This window comes from Eptesicus fuscus, chromosome 2 (assembly GCF_027574615.1).
Source record: "Eptesicus fuscus isolate TK198812 chromosome 2, DD_ASM_mEF_20220401, whole genome shotgun sequence".
Taxonomy (NCBI): domain Eukaryota; kingdom Metazoa; phylum Chordata; class Mammalia; order Chiroptera; family Vespertilionidae; genus Eptesicus; species Eptesicus fuscus.
In genome coordinates, this window is record NC_072474.1 from 89,757,820 (window position 1) to 89,772,832 (window position 15,013).

At 38.2% G+C, this 15,013-nt stretch overlaps 2 protein-coding genes across 6 annotated transcripts in view; one reads left to right on the plus strand and one right to left on the minus strand.

Moving 5' to 3' along the window:
* Positions 1-641: 641 nt before the first annotated feature.
* Positions 642-15,013, plus strand: part of GNPDA2 (glucosamine-6-phosphate deaminase 2) — a 41,908-nt gene continuing 27,536 nt past the window's right edge. For 2 of the 5 annotated variants that reach the window (XM_054729310.1, XM_008140267.3), the window contains exons 1-3: positions 730-786; positions 4,084-4,242; positions 9,903-10,085. In XM_054729310.1, coding sequence (XP_054585285.1) covers positions 4,119-4,242; positions 9,903-10,085 — 307 coding nt within the window. In that variant the 5' untranslated portion in view covers positions 730-786; positions 4,084-4,118. Of the gene's footprint in view, positions 787-4,083; positions 4,243-8,163; positions 8,266-9,902; positions 10,086-15,013 lie in introns of all 5 variants that reach the window. The other 3 variants (XM_054729316.1, XM_008140265.3, XM_054729304.1) reach the window with 3 other exon arrangements.
* Positions 14,151-15,013, minus strand: part of GUF1 (GTP binding elongation factor GUF1) — a 35,670-nt gene continuing 34,807 nt past the window's right edge. The window contains exon 19 of the mRNA XM_008140264.3: positions 14,151-14,170. The gene's annotated coding sequence lies outside the window, so the exon portion shown is untranslated. The remainder of the gene's footprint in view (positions 14,171-15,013) is intronic.

The window sequence follows — 15,013 nt, forward strand, 5'->3', positions numbered from 1 at the left end:
ATGAATCTGGTCATGGAATATCCTGCTAAAACATTTCCTGGCACACAGAAATCTCATGGGCCATAAATTCCTATGTGCCATTTCTTGTTTTCATGCAATATGTCTATATTATATACACCTCTGTAACTTTCTTTCTCATAGTTTTATTGATTTCAGAGATGAAGGAACAGGGAGAGAGAGAGATAAACATCAATGATGAGAGAAAATCATTAATTGGCTGCCTCCTGGACACTCCTGACTGGGGATGGAGCCCGAAATCCAGGCATGTGCCTTGACTGGGTATCAAACCATGACCTGCTGGTTCATAGATCAATGCTCAACCACTGAGCCACACCGGCTGGGCTTCCCCCTTTTTCAGACTCATTCAGCACAAGCCCACACCCCATAAAAATCTGGGTTTACTCTTCCGGAGCTGCTTCAAGGTTTCCCCTTATAAACATTTTGCCTTCGTCAGCACTTAGCAAACTTAACTTTGATGAGCTCGTTGAGGAAAAGCGCTTAGCTGTCATTGTGCTTGCAAAGCAGGCGCCAACCAATTGCTTGTGGTAAAGAGATGAATTCCCATCGCCATGATGAGCAACAACCAAAGTATGTTTTTGTGTGAGCATCGCGGCCCGACTCGGACCTGAAGGCAGCTCTCCACCCGCCGGCCGAGGCCCGCGCATGCGCACCCGCCGCCGCCCCCTGGCGCCTGGCGTTGCATCCGGGTCTTCGGCTCCGCGGGCAGGGTCGCTCCGAGGCTGCGAGGTGTGGGCTCTTCCGGCGGTTTCGGCGTCGGAAGCGCAGGTGAGTCGGGGGGTGAGCCCAGGGCTGTGGGCCAAGAAGGGGAGTGGGGTGGGCGTACCTGGCTGGTCTTGCCCCCTCCGGTGGGCTCCGTACCGATTCGGGGACGTGGAGCCCTGGCGGATTGGGGTCCCGGGGCCCCCGAGGAGCAGGGGTGGGGGGTGGGGGAGGGAGGATGGCCACTTCTCGCTGGGCCTCCCGGAGGGGGCTTCCCGGGGCCTCCTCCCTGGCGGCTTTCTCCTGACACTTGTTAAAAATTCGTCAGTCATCCTCCGCACTTGCTGCTAGCGTTAGTTCCTGGAGTGACTGGGCCCAGCGGCCACCGTATAGGGGCGTCTGCAGGGGGGTCTGCAGCCCTGTCTGCTCTGGGGGCCCTCTTTGGATCCGGCACCCCGGCCCCGCACTTCTTCCCCCCTGCCCCGCAGCCCCCCAGCCCCGCACTCCTCTCCACCTTCCCCCTCCCGCCCCGCACTTATTCGCTCCCCTGCCCCGCACTTCTTCCCCCCTGCCCCACACCCCCCTTCCTCTCCCTGGTGGGGAGACCTTGTCAGGTCTGGTGCGGTGCGGTGCGGTGCGGTGTGCATGTAGGGAACCAGCCCGGAGCAAGGATTCTGGAAGTTCATTCCAGTGTGGCTCCTAGACTGTCTGTGAACCTCGGGTCCTGTGGAAGTTCCCGTCCAGCTCCAACGCTGAGGCTCAGCAGCCCCTTCTCCAAGCCACGCACGTCCACAGTGAATCAGCACCTGAAGAAGAAGAAGCGGTGCTGTGTCCTTGATTGAATGCCGTCTGGTTGTGCTGCCAGAGAATCGCCCAAGGCCACAGCAGTTTGGGTCTCTGAGAAATGTTTTAATCTGCATAAATGTTGCAAAAACATCCTGCTGTACTCTGGGCGAGGTGATTCACGTGGGAACTTTTGGGGAGTGAATTCTGAGCTCTCCAAAGAGTTTAAAAAACATACCAGCCCCTCCCTCCTTCTTTCCTCCCCCCCAAAAAAACACCACCACCACCACCACCACCAAAATCAGACCAGCCTTCACTGTACCTGATCTGAGAGACTTACTTGAACAAACTCTTCCCAATGCAATCATCTTGTTTGGTGGTTTGTTTTTGTGTTTCTGTGGGTTTTTTTTTTTTTTTTTTTTTTTTCCAAATTTAACCTAATAGTAAGAATCACCTGTGATATTTGTGGAAATGCAGATTCCCTGGGACCCCATTTCTGAAATACTATGTCCAGTGAGAGGGGCCTGGGAATATATTTAACAAGAAAATGCTATTTACCTCTTACTGTGCCAGAATTCTAGATGTTAGTGATCATAATAGTTGTTATGCCAGAATTATAAATTGTTTTGGTCCTAAAGACATCTTTTAGGTTCCATATATTTATTGTAATGAAATCTACTCCCATTAAAGAATTTGACTTGTTATATATGTAAAGTGTGTTGGTACAGAATTCAGGACTGCTGCTGAAGTAGTTTCTAAATATAAAACTAAGTTAAAATCTGGAATGGTGGAAATATACAACTAAGAATTAAAATCTGGAAACTGTAGTCATAGTGTAAATGTTGTAAATCTTGACAATACAAAAATAATACATCTTACAGAAATTGGGATGTCAGAAAGCATAAGAATGCAATTTTCTGTTTAATGATAGTAGGTCAGTCCACATAGTTTTAAATGGAATCATATAGCTTTTAAATGACACTGCTCTTTTAATATTTGTGTAATATTGTTTCTTAACTTTATTCTTTTAGGAACTGAAATTGCTTTTTGTGAAGAAAAAATTTCCCCCAAAGATCAGCAGTTTCTTTAGTTCATTTTGTTTTTCTTTTGTTGAATGCAGGAAAAATTTAGTGTTATGATTTTTATTAAAAATAGTATGTCAAAACCTATATAATCTTATTAAGCAATATTATCCCAATATATTTAATTTAAAAAATGAAAAAAATTATCTCAAATAAAAGTATCTTTAAATACTCAAAAAATAGCATGTCTAGTATGACCCCATTATTAAAAATTATTTGTATAACATTCTATTTATATGTGTGCATTACATACATATCTAGAATAATGAATACCTAATAATATTAGAATTATTTAAGAGTGGTAGGATTTTGGTTGATTTTTTTAAAAACTTATTTGTACCTTTCTATATTGATTGAATATTTTAAAAGTGCAGGTATCATTTCTATAAGAACATTATTTAATAAAGGGAGGTTTGTTTTTTACAATATTTATAGGGAGAATTCTGGATTTTAGTAAATAATCCAAAAGTTGCTGAGTAGTCATTACTACCATTAACTTGCAATCAAGAAATGAGTACTGTACTGCTTTGTTTGCCTTTAGGTTTGTTTTATGTTGATTTATACAATATCCTTGTAGAGACAGTGAGTGCGGTGTGGTGTCTTTATTGTAACTTTGCCTTGATATGAATTCTGGCTTTGTTACTTAGTAATTGTGTGACCTTAAATTGTGTGAGTGTCTGTCCTCATCTAAGACTAGGCATTATATTTATTTTAGCAGATTGTTGTAAAGATTAGAAAATACCTAGCCCAGTGGTCGGCAAACTTATTAGTCAACAGAGCCAAATATCAACAGTACAGTGATTGAAATTTCTTTTGAGAGCCCAATTTTTTAAACTTAAACTTCTTCTAATGCCACTTCTTCAAAATAGACTCGCCCAGGCCATGGTATTTTGTGGAAGAGCCACACTCAAGGGGCCAAAGAGCCGCAGTTTGCCGACCACTGACCTAGCCCATTGCCCAGAAACCAAGGTCTGTTCAAAAGAGAACAGCTATTATTATATTTTAAAAATTCAGATTGTAAATGTACCACAGCATGGATGGACCTGGAGAAGATTATACATTATGCTAAGTGAAATAAGCCAGTCAAAGAAAGACAAATACCATATAATTTTATTCAAATCTGGAATTTAATGAACAAACTGAACTACCAAGGAAAACAGAGACAGACTCCAAGAGAGCAAGCAGACAGCTCTGGGGGAAGAGGGTCGGTGTTTTGGGGAAGGGGTGAGCTAAAAAGAAAAAAAGAGAACTCATGGATATGGACAACAGTGTGGTGATTCTAGCAGGGGTGGAGATAGGTCTGGTTAGGGGTGAGGGTGGTAGAGGTGGAAGAGGGCATAGAGGGGATTAATGGTGATAGAAAAAATAAAAAAAGAAAGTACAGATTGTATTTGTATAATACATGTCTTTCTTAAGTAATGTCTTTTTTGAAGTCATCAGTATGTTGCACTTCTATTTAAGTGTCTGTAAATTAAAGTGTTCTAAATGGATTTTCTAGGTTTGAACTTGTCCTGGAAGCTGTGCATCACCATAATGAGGCTTGTAATTCTTGATAACTATGACTTGGCTAGTGAATGGGCAGCCAAATACATCTGTAATCGCATCATTCAGTTCAAACCTGGAAAGGACAGATATTTTACACTGGGTTTACCAACAGGTAATACACCATTTTTTCCCCCATTTTAGAAACTTAATGATATGTGATTTAATGGTTTCCTTTAATAAAATATGTTTGATTGAATCTGTGTTTATTTTCTTTCTGTAAGTATTATAAAAAATTGCATATTGGTATATTTTTATGGCAGGATAACCACAAGCATTTGTTACATATTTTATTGGATTTAGTTCTCTGTTAAGGTTTTCTTTAAAAATAACCAAGCGATATCATTGATCTTGTGACACTCTCTTTGATATTGTAGACTTCCACAAGAGAGAGTGTTGGACTTGGAATCAGAGCTGCTACATTCTTGGTTACTGCAAGGCATTTGTTCTATATCCCTAAGCCTTGGTTTCCTTACCTTATAGAAAGACTAGAGGCCCAGTGCACGAATTGGTGCATGGGTGGGGTCCGGCTGGCCTGGCCCCAATTGGCGTATCGGGGCTGGACCTATCAGGAGGAGGAGACAGCAGGAGGTTAGCCAGCCGGCCTACCCCAATTGGGGACCAATCAGGACCGGGTTGGCTGGGGGGAGGGGCTGCAGGCAATTGTCTAGGGGGCCCTGCCCCTGATGGGGGGGGGCAATCAGGGGCAGGGCAGGCCGGGGGGAGGGGCTGTGGTCTGATTGGGGTGGGCCAATCAGGGGTGGGGCCAACTGGGGGGAGGGGCCATGGGAGGTTGGCCGGCCGGCCCCACCCCCATATTAGGCCGGTTCACTGGCCACAGTGGGTGTCATAGCAACTGGTTGTTCCAGTTGTTAGGGTGTTCTGGTAGCTGGCTTTTTATATATATATATATATATATATATATATATATATATATATATATATACACATACACACACACACACACACATACACACACACACACACACATATATAGATAGATAGATATAGATAGATATAGATAGATATAGATAAGGATAATAGCAACTTACCATCTGTTTTGAGGCTTAAATAAGCATGCTTGTGCAAGTCCTTGTATACTGTAAATACTAAATAAATTTAAAGTTTAAGTGTGTTTTATTTAAACAGTATCTGCTCCTCCCCCATACATGCCAACTACATAAAAGGTACAATCATAATATATTTTCCACTTGCATAATATCTATGAAAGTTAGCTCACCAAGTTGGTTTTTTTTTTTTTTTTTGTCGTTTTTCTTTTTGTTTTTTGGTCCAGTGCAGTAGATCTTGATGAGAATGGCAGAGAGAGATTTTCTAAAATTGTTCACACCAGTTCTGGGCCCCTCAGCCATTGCAGTTCTGATATGTGAGCCCCAGTGGTTGAACCATGGCTTTTGTATCAGTGTTCATGTTGTAAACTTGGTCTACATTCAAGCTAGCTAACTTGATCACTCCGTCTTAATTATGATACAGAAATAAAGAGTAATTTGAGTGTGAGGACCGAAAGGCTTTAGAGTCATAAATGCCAACAGTGCTAAACATATTTCTGTGTATTTAGATATACAACTTTCACTTTATTTTAGGTAGTATACCTGCCTACTAATACATCTGCCCCAGCCCCTGTGGTTTTGAAATTTGAACATTTCTGTAATTGCAAGTAACACTCTGTATTGTAATTATCCTCCAAGGAAGCATTCGCTCAATATATATTTATTGAAGTGATTTTTAGCAAGCTTGATATTTAAGGGCCTGCATGCTGTGGGCCTGACCTACTTTCCTGACTTATTTCCACCATTCCCCTACACTGAATCGTGACCGGCAAATTAGTCTGCTGTTAGTTCAAAGAATAGTCTTGAATGTGCTGGCTTTATTTTCACTCATGTTATATAATGAAAACTCTGGAACCAGAGTCTCTTGAATCTCAGGCTTCACTGCCATGTGATATTTTGAAAATTTTTTAATCATTTTGACCCAATTCTTTCCTCTTCATAATGGGAAAGATAATGCCAACTTTCCAAGGTTGTGAGATTTGCATGAGCTAATATATGAAAACACTAGCATTGCATCTAGCACATGGTAGGCATACAGATGTCATCTCTGAAACCCCTCCCCCATCTTTTTTGTTAATTCTCAGTTACAACTTAACCCCATCTTTCACTGTTGGAATGCTACTCCTTCAAGACTCAGTTGAAATGCCATTTTCTCTGATCTTTCCTCCAACAAGCAAGGCTAGTTTTCTTGTCTTTACTGTAGTTCTCCAGGTTTCTTATAGGTCATTGATATTTTTCCTTGTGTTATGGTTATTTTGTACTTGCCTACCCCTTCCTTTTAGTTCTTCTAGGATAGAAATAGTCTTTTTTTTATGTTTTTATTTTTTAGAGAGTGAGGAAGGGAGAGGGATAGAGAGACAGAAACATCGATGAGAGAAACATCATCAATGGGTTGCCTTCTGCATTGCCCCTACTGGGGGTTGAACCCGCAATCCAGGCATATGCCCTGACCTGGAATCAAACCAGTGACTTCTTGGTTCATGGGTAGATGTGCAACCATTGAGCAACACCCAGCCAGGTTAGGATAGAAATAGTCTTAATCTTTGTTTTATCAGAATTATAGTAAGCACTTGCTAAATGTTAGTTATGTTAGTAAATGAGTAAAGCAAATAATAAAATGAATTTTATTTCAATACATCCTGTACCATATCTTTCAGCCACTTTGATTAAAACATAGAAAATGTATGTTTTTTGTTATCACCATTGTAACAACTTCTCACCTTTTCATTAATATATCCTTAAATTAAGGAGGGATTTCTATAACTATTCCCTTGACAATGAAAGATAGAATATGTATGCTTTTAGAAGGAAAAAGAAAAAACATTTTCATTTTTAGTCAGGTTTTATATTGGTAGACTATAAATCTTTGATAAGGAATTGTAAAATTTGACCACATAAATTTTAAATTAATTGCATTTTAAAACAATATGTATGCTTAACTTTAAGAAAATCTAATAATCTGTTCTCTGAATCTGTCTATATCATAGTTTTTATAGGCACTTCTATTATTGTCATCTCAACTGAGAGACAGTCTTTTTACTATTCTAGAATTTGGGTGTGTGTATGTATATTATTTTTGCCAGAGAATTCTATCATACTTCTGCCTGCCACTGCAGTAGAAATTTTGTGTGCAGTTGTTTTGTTTTGTGATGATGTGAGGACCAAGATGCTTGCCCTAAGAAGCAGGCAATCTAATCTTCCAGTTAGTAGTTGCGATGACAAACTAGAGCCCATTCAGCAAACAAAGGGAAGCCATCCTCACGTGGCTAAATTCATGTACCTTTATTGTGCCGTATCTTATAAGACTATCTCTTACTTTTATAAACATGTGAAAGAATTACATTTATAAAATAAATCAGGAATTCAGATAAAGTGCCCAAAGCCAAGATCCCATTTCTTAAAAGTCATTTTACTGATAGATTTAGCTGACAGGTACTGAAGATAACACGTGATAACAAATGAGAAACGAGCTCCAGTTGAAAACTTAAAGGCTAAGGTTCCTTACTCAATCCTGGCCAGTTTCAGAGTCTGTTTTGAAAGTAGGGACAATATTTAAATTTACCTTTCATTTTCCTTTTGATTGCAGTACATGGTCAACACTTGATCCATTTATGTATCATTTATGCTATACATCCTCTCAACTTTTTTCTCCAAAGGTAAATTAAGTTAAAAGATTCAAATGTGCTAAATGTTTCTATTCTTGGAACATACAACATTAATTTCAAATACCTAACAACTCAAGAATAATTTTCTGAACTAGTTTTCATTGACAGATTTCCAACTTTATCAGCAAATTCTAGTTTAGTAAAATTTGAAAGTACCTTGAAAAGAGACTAATGCAACATATTTTAATTGAATACATATTTAAAATAATAATTGTTTGCCTGATAAGAAATATAGGATAAAGTTATTGTAAATATTTAAATTAGATTTTTATGTTATGTTAGTGTATTTTTTATCTGTTTTAGGGAGTACACCATTAGGATGTTATAAAAAACTAATAGAATATCATAAGAATGGATTCCTTTCTTTTAAATATGTGAAGACCTTTAACATGGATGAATATGTAGGTAAGCTAATTATTTGAATGTATCATTTGTATATGTCATATATATTATATTTTAAATAAAATGACTATATTTTGAGAATATTTAATATATTATTTGAAATTTTGTTTTTAATATAATATGAATATATTTCTAGAATATAATGTATAGCCTTATGATGAGGTTGGGAGTTTATTATAAAAAAATCTTTATTTTTGCAATAACAGCACAATATAGTAGAAAGAATATGGAACTAGAAATCAGAAGATCTGTATTCATCGTGGGCTTTGCAGTGTACCAGTCTTATAACTTTGATCTAATCTCTTCACATTTCTCATTCTCTTTTGTATTTTTCCTTAAAGCAAAGTTAAAACCAGTCTTGGGAGGAATAAAGTAATATGTATATAAAAGTTAGTAAAATAAAGATTTTCTAAGTATATTTGTAGCTGTGATGCTTTTATAATTTATTGATTGTTAACTTGCTTCACTAGAAAGATCTGTGATGCATATAAACTGTTTAACATTCTATATAATAAAACCCTAATATGCAAATCAACCAAATGGCAGAACGACTGGTTGCTGACAAGCACTGACCACCAGGGAGAAGATGCTTAATGCAGGAGCTGCCCCCTGGTGGTCAGTGCGCTCCCACAGGGGGAGTGCCACTCAGCCAGAAGACGGGCTCACGGCTGGTGAGTGCAGCGGCGATGGCGGGAGCCTCTTCCGCCTCTGCAGCAGCACTAAGGACCCCTTGGAGGATGTTCACCTGCCGACTTAGGTCCTCTCCCTGGGGAGCAGGCCTAAGCCAGCAGGTGAACATCCCCAGAGGGATCCTGGACTGCGAGAGGGTGCAGGCAAGGCTGAGGGGACCCTCTCCCCACTACAGTGCACTAATGTCATGCACCGGGCCTCTAGTTTAAATATAATAAAACACTTTTAGTGGTAGCCTAAGTGATAACCAAAGAAATGTTGTGATTCAATGTACTTTGCAGGCATATAGGAAAAATACAGGAGGAATATGGACTAACATTTTAGTTGTATGGTTAATTATGTTGATATTAACACATAAATCAGTTCCATTAGTTAAATTTTACATATTTGAGCCCTAGCTGGTTTGGCTCAGTGGATAGAGTGTCAGCCTGTGGACTAAAGGGTCCCAGTCAAGGGCACATGCCAGGTTGCGGGCTTGATCCCCAGTGTGGGGCATGCAGATGACATAATTCTATCCATTGATGTTTCTATCTCTCTCCCCTTTCCCTTCCTCTCTGAAATCAATAAAAATATATTTTTAAAAATTTACATATGAGAAATGGAGTATAGTGACTAATTGCACATGAAATAGACTTCTGTGTTTGAATTCCAGCCCTTCTGTGAGCTATGTGACTTTAAGAAAGTTATTTAACGTTTCTGTGCTTCTTTGTTCATCTATAAAATGGGAGTGATAATGTTTCCATAGATACCGTATACAAATTAATTGATTTAATAAATGTATGTATAGTGGTTAAAATAATGCCTAGCATATTTTCCACATAAAAATGCTTTAAAATTGAATATAGTATAGAAAGATTATGTATTTTAAGTAACATTTAGAGCTTAATCAGAAAAGTAAATTTTAGATTTCTGAAAATAATTACATTTTTATTTATTAACTTTATATTTAGGACTTCCTAGACAGCATCCTGAAAGCTACCATTCTTACATGTGGAATAACTTTTTTAAGCATATTGATATAGATCCTAATAATGCTCATATCCTTGATGGGAATGCTGCAGATTTACAAGCAGAATGTGATGCATTTGAAGATAAAATAAAAGAAGCTGGAGGAATTGATCTTTTTGTTGGAGGTATGTAAAACATTTTGTCATTAATCATTTATTAATATTTCGGTTAGGTGCTATGAATTACAAAAATAAATCTTACCATTGTGTAGGTATAAAGAACAACTTTGTCTATAATACACATTTATTCATCTACTGATTTGTATTTTACTTTATTTTTATAAAAAAATAATCTTAAGTTTGCAATTTGGAATTGTTTAAATTACATCTTGAGAAATAGGTCCCAATCCCTGCCAAATTCTTCTAATTCCCTCTTCAGAATTAACAGCATACTACATCTTACAAAACAAGGGATGTGCTTCTTTTTCTAAATTATATTCTTATCCTATTTCTGTCATTGCAACCCAGTTTTCTTATCTTATTATAGGGTTAAATCTCTAAAAGTTTGCATGTAGAACAGGTGCATTTTAGCATTTCTGTACTAGTAACTTAAATTACTTTATCTCACTAAGAAATCAATTAAGGATGATGTAAGATTTTATTTATCAGCAGCCTTTAGTTAATATGAATTAAGCAATATAATCTATATATATATATAAAAGCCTAAGCGGCTGTTCGACCGTTTGCTATGACGAGCACTGACCACTAGGGGGTAGATTCTCAACGCACAGGCATGGAAACTTGGAAAAGACTGATGAATCTCACAGGGGAGGGTGATGGGTTAACGGGGGGAGGGCAGGAAGAGATTAACCACAGATCTTATATGCATACTAGAGGCCCGGTGCATGGATTTGTGTACCAGTGGGGTCCCTTGGCCTGGCTTGTGGGGATTGGGCCGAAACCGGCCTGATGCACAGATTGGTGCACCTGTGGGGTCCCTTGGCCTGGCCTGTGCCCTTTCGCAATCCAGGACCCCTCGGGGGATGTCGGACTGCCAGTTTCGGCCCGATCCCCCTACTGGGCCTGTGCACTGGGCCTCTAGTTATCTTAATAAATTACAAAGTGAGTAAATGTTGAATTGATGAAATTCCTCTTGAAATTTATATGTGTGTGTATGTCTTTGTGCATAATTATCATTAAAAATAGGTGGAAGAGTTTCTTCCTTTGTAATGACAACATAGTTTTCTGTCATCAGTATGAAGCATGAGACAGCTAATTCATTACCATTAAAACAGTATGTGACATTAGAATACCATTAACTACACTGAAACTAAAATAGTTTTTTGGCAGACTCTTTAATATTCAACTAAACATACTAAAGCTCTAAATTAAGTACTCTGGATTTATCTTATAATTTATTAGGACACTGCTGAAAAGAATACAAATTAGATTTTCAGTAGAGCTGTATGAGATTAATTAATGGTTGAGGAGGCCAAGTATGGTTGAGGTGGTTGATTGTCCTTAGGGAAAATTGGGTTTTATAGTCAGAAAGAAATTTGCATCCTGTTTTGACCACTTACCTGTATGACCTTGAGAAGTTAATTGCAGCTCAGAATAACAATTTCATAATTTGTGAGAATTAACTGTTAAAACATGTATAAAATGCCTTGCAAAGTGTTTGGTACATAGTTGATACTCCATTAAGTGTTCGTTCCGTCTTCTCTCTCTGAACTGTGGATGCTGAAATAATTGTGCCATCATTCACTAAATTCCCTGCCTTTTTACTGAATTGCCTATAAAGGTATCCAGAAAGATTAAAATTGTCTCTTTTTATGGAATTTTTTTTAATCCTCACCTGAGGTTATTTTTCCATTGGTTTTTAGAGAGAGTGGAAGAGAGAGGGAAAGACAGAAATATTGATGTGAGAGAAACACATCGATTGGTTGCCTCTTGCATGTGCCTGACCAGGGCCCAGGCCGGGGTGGAGCCTGCAACTGAGTTATGTGCCCTTGACCGGAATCGAACCCGGGACCCTTCGGTCCGTAGGCCGTTTTATCCACTGAGCCAAACCAACTAGTGCTCTTTATGGAAATTTTTATCTCTGCCTAGCAGAACCAATATCAATTACTTTCTTGTGTAGATAGAATGGTTTTTATTTGAGCAAGAATCCCAAGTTAGACTATTTTGCTTTTCATAGTAGAAAAGTTATCTGTGTGGCCCTAGCTGGTTTGGCTCAGTGGATAGAGTGCTGGCCTGGGGACTGAAGGGTCCCAGGTTCGATTCCAGTCAAGGGCACATGCATGGGCTGCGGGCTTGATCCCCAGTAGGGGGCGTGCAGGAGGCAGCCAATCAATGATTCTCTCATCATTGATATTTCTATCTTTCTCTCCCTCTCTCTTCCTCTCTGAAATCAATACAAATATATATATTTTTAAAGAAAAGTTGTCTGTTAAATAAAATTTGCTAATATTACCTCAACACTCCTGGAAAACATTTGCACTCCACTTTTGTCCATGTGTCTCAATTCTGAGATAATTATTATTTGCACTTGCCAGTATCAAAACTAAGGCAGTAGGCACTTGAGAACATTTAAGGAGTGCACTACCCAGGTGTTCTTTAGATTTTCTAAAATCCATACCAAAATCTAGTATAATTACTGTAATATTACATACCTAAACTGTTTATCTTAGTTATATCAAGAAATTTTCACTCGTCTACTGTTATACAAAAAGGCATGTAAGTTATTAGAGGTTCATTATTTAAAATGTCTGCATGAAGAATATCTTTTTTTTTTTTTTTTTTTACTTTCTCATTGAGGACTTTTTTTTCCTATTCATTGAATTTGCAGAGGATCCATGCAGCAAATCCCTTAGGGACTCATTGCCAGGAATTTACTGGGGAAAAAACTGATAAGAACTCTTTGACTCCAGTTTATCTTTTTGCCTGCTTTCCAGAAAGCATCTATAGCTTAATATAATATTTAAGGTTGAATCTCCCTTATCAAAGATTTCTGGTACAACTTTCTTCTTTCCCCATAGCTTTGAGTTACTTCTCATTTCCTTTTAACTCAAGTTTTTTGGTGCATTTCCTCACTATAATCCACCTTACCCATTGAAACAAATGGTGCATAAATTATAATTATTTATCACTGATTTTTACTACTGAAAATAACTTTGCTTTGTTTTCTTAACCCATTTTTATCTTAAGCTTTCTGTAGTAATTCTCCCTCCACAAGAAAATTTAAGAGGATTTTCTTGCCTCTTCTATTAACATCTTCATTTGTAGTCATGTGATGGTCCAGAGTCTGAGAGTCTATATTTACCATCCAAAGCACATGGTTACTCTCTGGATAGGGAATGAAGAGTTAGCTTATTGCATTTTCTTTGAACTTTTTACTGTTTGGGATACCCTATTATTGGATGTGTACTCATGAAAGAATCTCATTTGATTTTTTACCTTTGTTGATCTAGGTTTGTTATCATTGGATTTTTCAAGATGAGGCTTGGTAGCTGGGTCTTACCACTAACCCTTCTTTTGTTCCAGGGTTTGTTTAAGGTAGAAGAGAGATCAATGGCACTGAGCCCCTAAATGGGATCAAAATATCAGCTTTATTAAAGGTAAAGTTGGATTAGAGATTGCAGGTTGGGCTTGAGGCCAAAATGGGGAGTTTAAGTATTTTAACCCAGATTGCTCACTCCTGGGGAATGCAGCAGGAGTTCTCTTTCCCTCTGAAGAAAAGAAAAAGGAGGAAATGTACTCTCAGAAGTTCTCATTCTTCATTTGATGACAAAAATGTTGAGAAAAAAAATACGGTATATCATGCCATCCCTGATCCACTCCAGCAATAAAATACACAAACATGGAATTTTATAAATACACTCCAAAGCCATTATAAACTTTAAAATCATCTTAAGATTATTTTTTTTAAAAAAAGAAGACAGTGGGGAAAACCTTAACACTTTGGTTACGTGATTAGATACTTTAGTTTGCAAGAAACATAATCTACTGAGACCAAAAGTGAATTAATTGGAATGATTCTAGACTGGATAGAAGAGTTGTAAAAAAACAAACAAACCAAAAACCCAAGTCTTTGGAAGAACAAGAACCAGGAGCCTCAGATCTCCGAAGCAGGAACTCTTCAACTCTTTCCTGCAGTGCTTTCATCAAGTGCCTCAGCTCTAGATGCCTTTTTTCTTTCTGTATCCTTGGTCAAGTTTCAGATTTTCTGGAGAGAAGTTCTACTTGTTTCAGGTTGGGACATCCACTTATCCCTAGACAATAATTATTCTGCATAAGAGACATATAAGTATTATGATTGTTTTAGCCCCTGTTGTGAGGGGAGCAGAGCAGGGTAGAAGAAAGAGGGAGAAACTCAGCCTATCAAAGAATAGCAACCATCCACTCATTCAGCCTCCTGTGTGCCTTGTTCTTTTTTTTTTTTTAATATATTTTGTTGATTTTTTACAGAAAGGAAGGGAGAGGGAGAGAGAGAAACATTGATGAGAGAGAAACATCAATCAGCTGCCTCCTGCACACCCCCTACTGGGTATGTGCCCACAACTAAGGTACATGCCCTTAACCAGAATTGAACCTGGGACCCTTGAGTCCGCAGGCCGACGCTCTATCCACTGAGCCAAACCGGTTAGGGCTCTGTGTGCCTTGTTCTAAATGGTAAGGACACAGTAATGAAGAAGATAAAGTTTTTACTCTCATGAAGTTTACAATCTACTTTACAGAACTATAAGAGCACAAGAAAGAATACAGGATGGGACAAAAGTAGGTTTACAGTTGTATGTGAAACAGTTTATTCTTGTATTAATTATTGTATGATTTTCCATACAAATAACTATAAACCTGCTTTTGCTTCACCCTGTACAATCCAGACTGAGGTTTTAGAGCTGTTTCATAAAGGTTCTGATATTCTAGTTTCAATTTTAAAACTGAATAAGAATTAGCCATGGTTTTTAGATTTCATGATTACTTTTAAGGAAGTTTTATAAAGCTTTGTAAAACATTATGAACATTTAAAAAATACAATTTTATATTAGGAAGTTCAATTTCTGATAGTTATTCATGGTCAGTAAAGGAATGTATTGACCCCTTTCCATCATGAA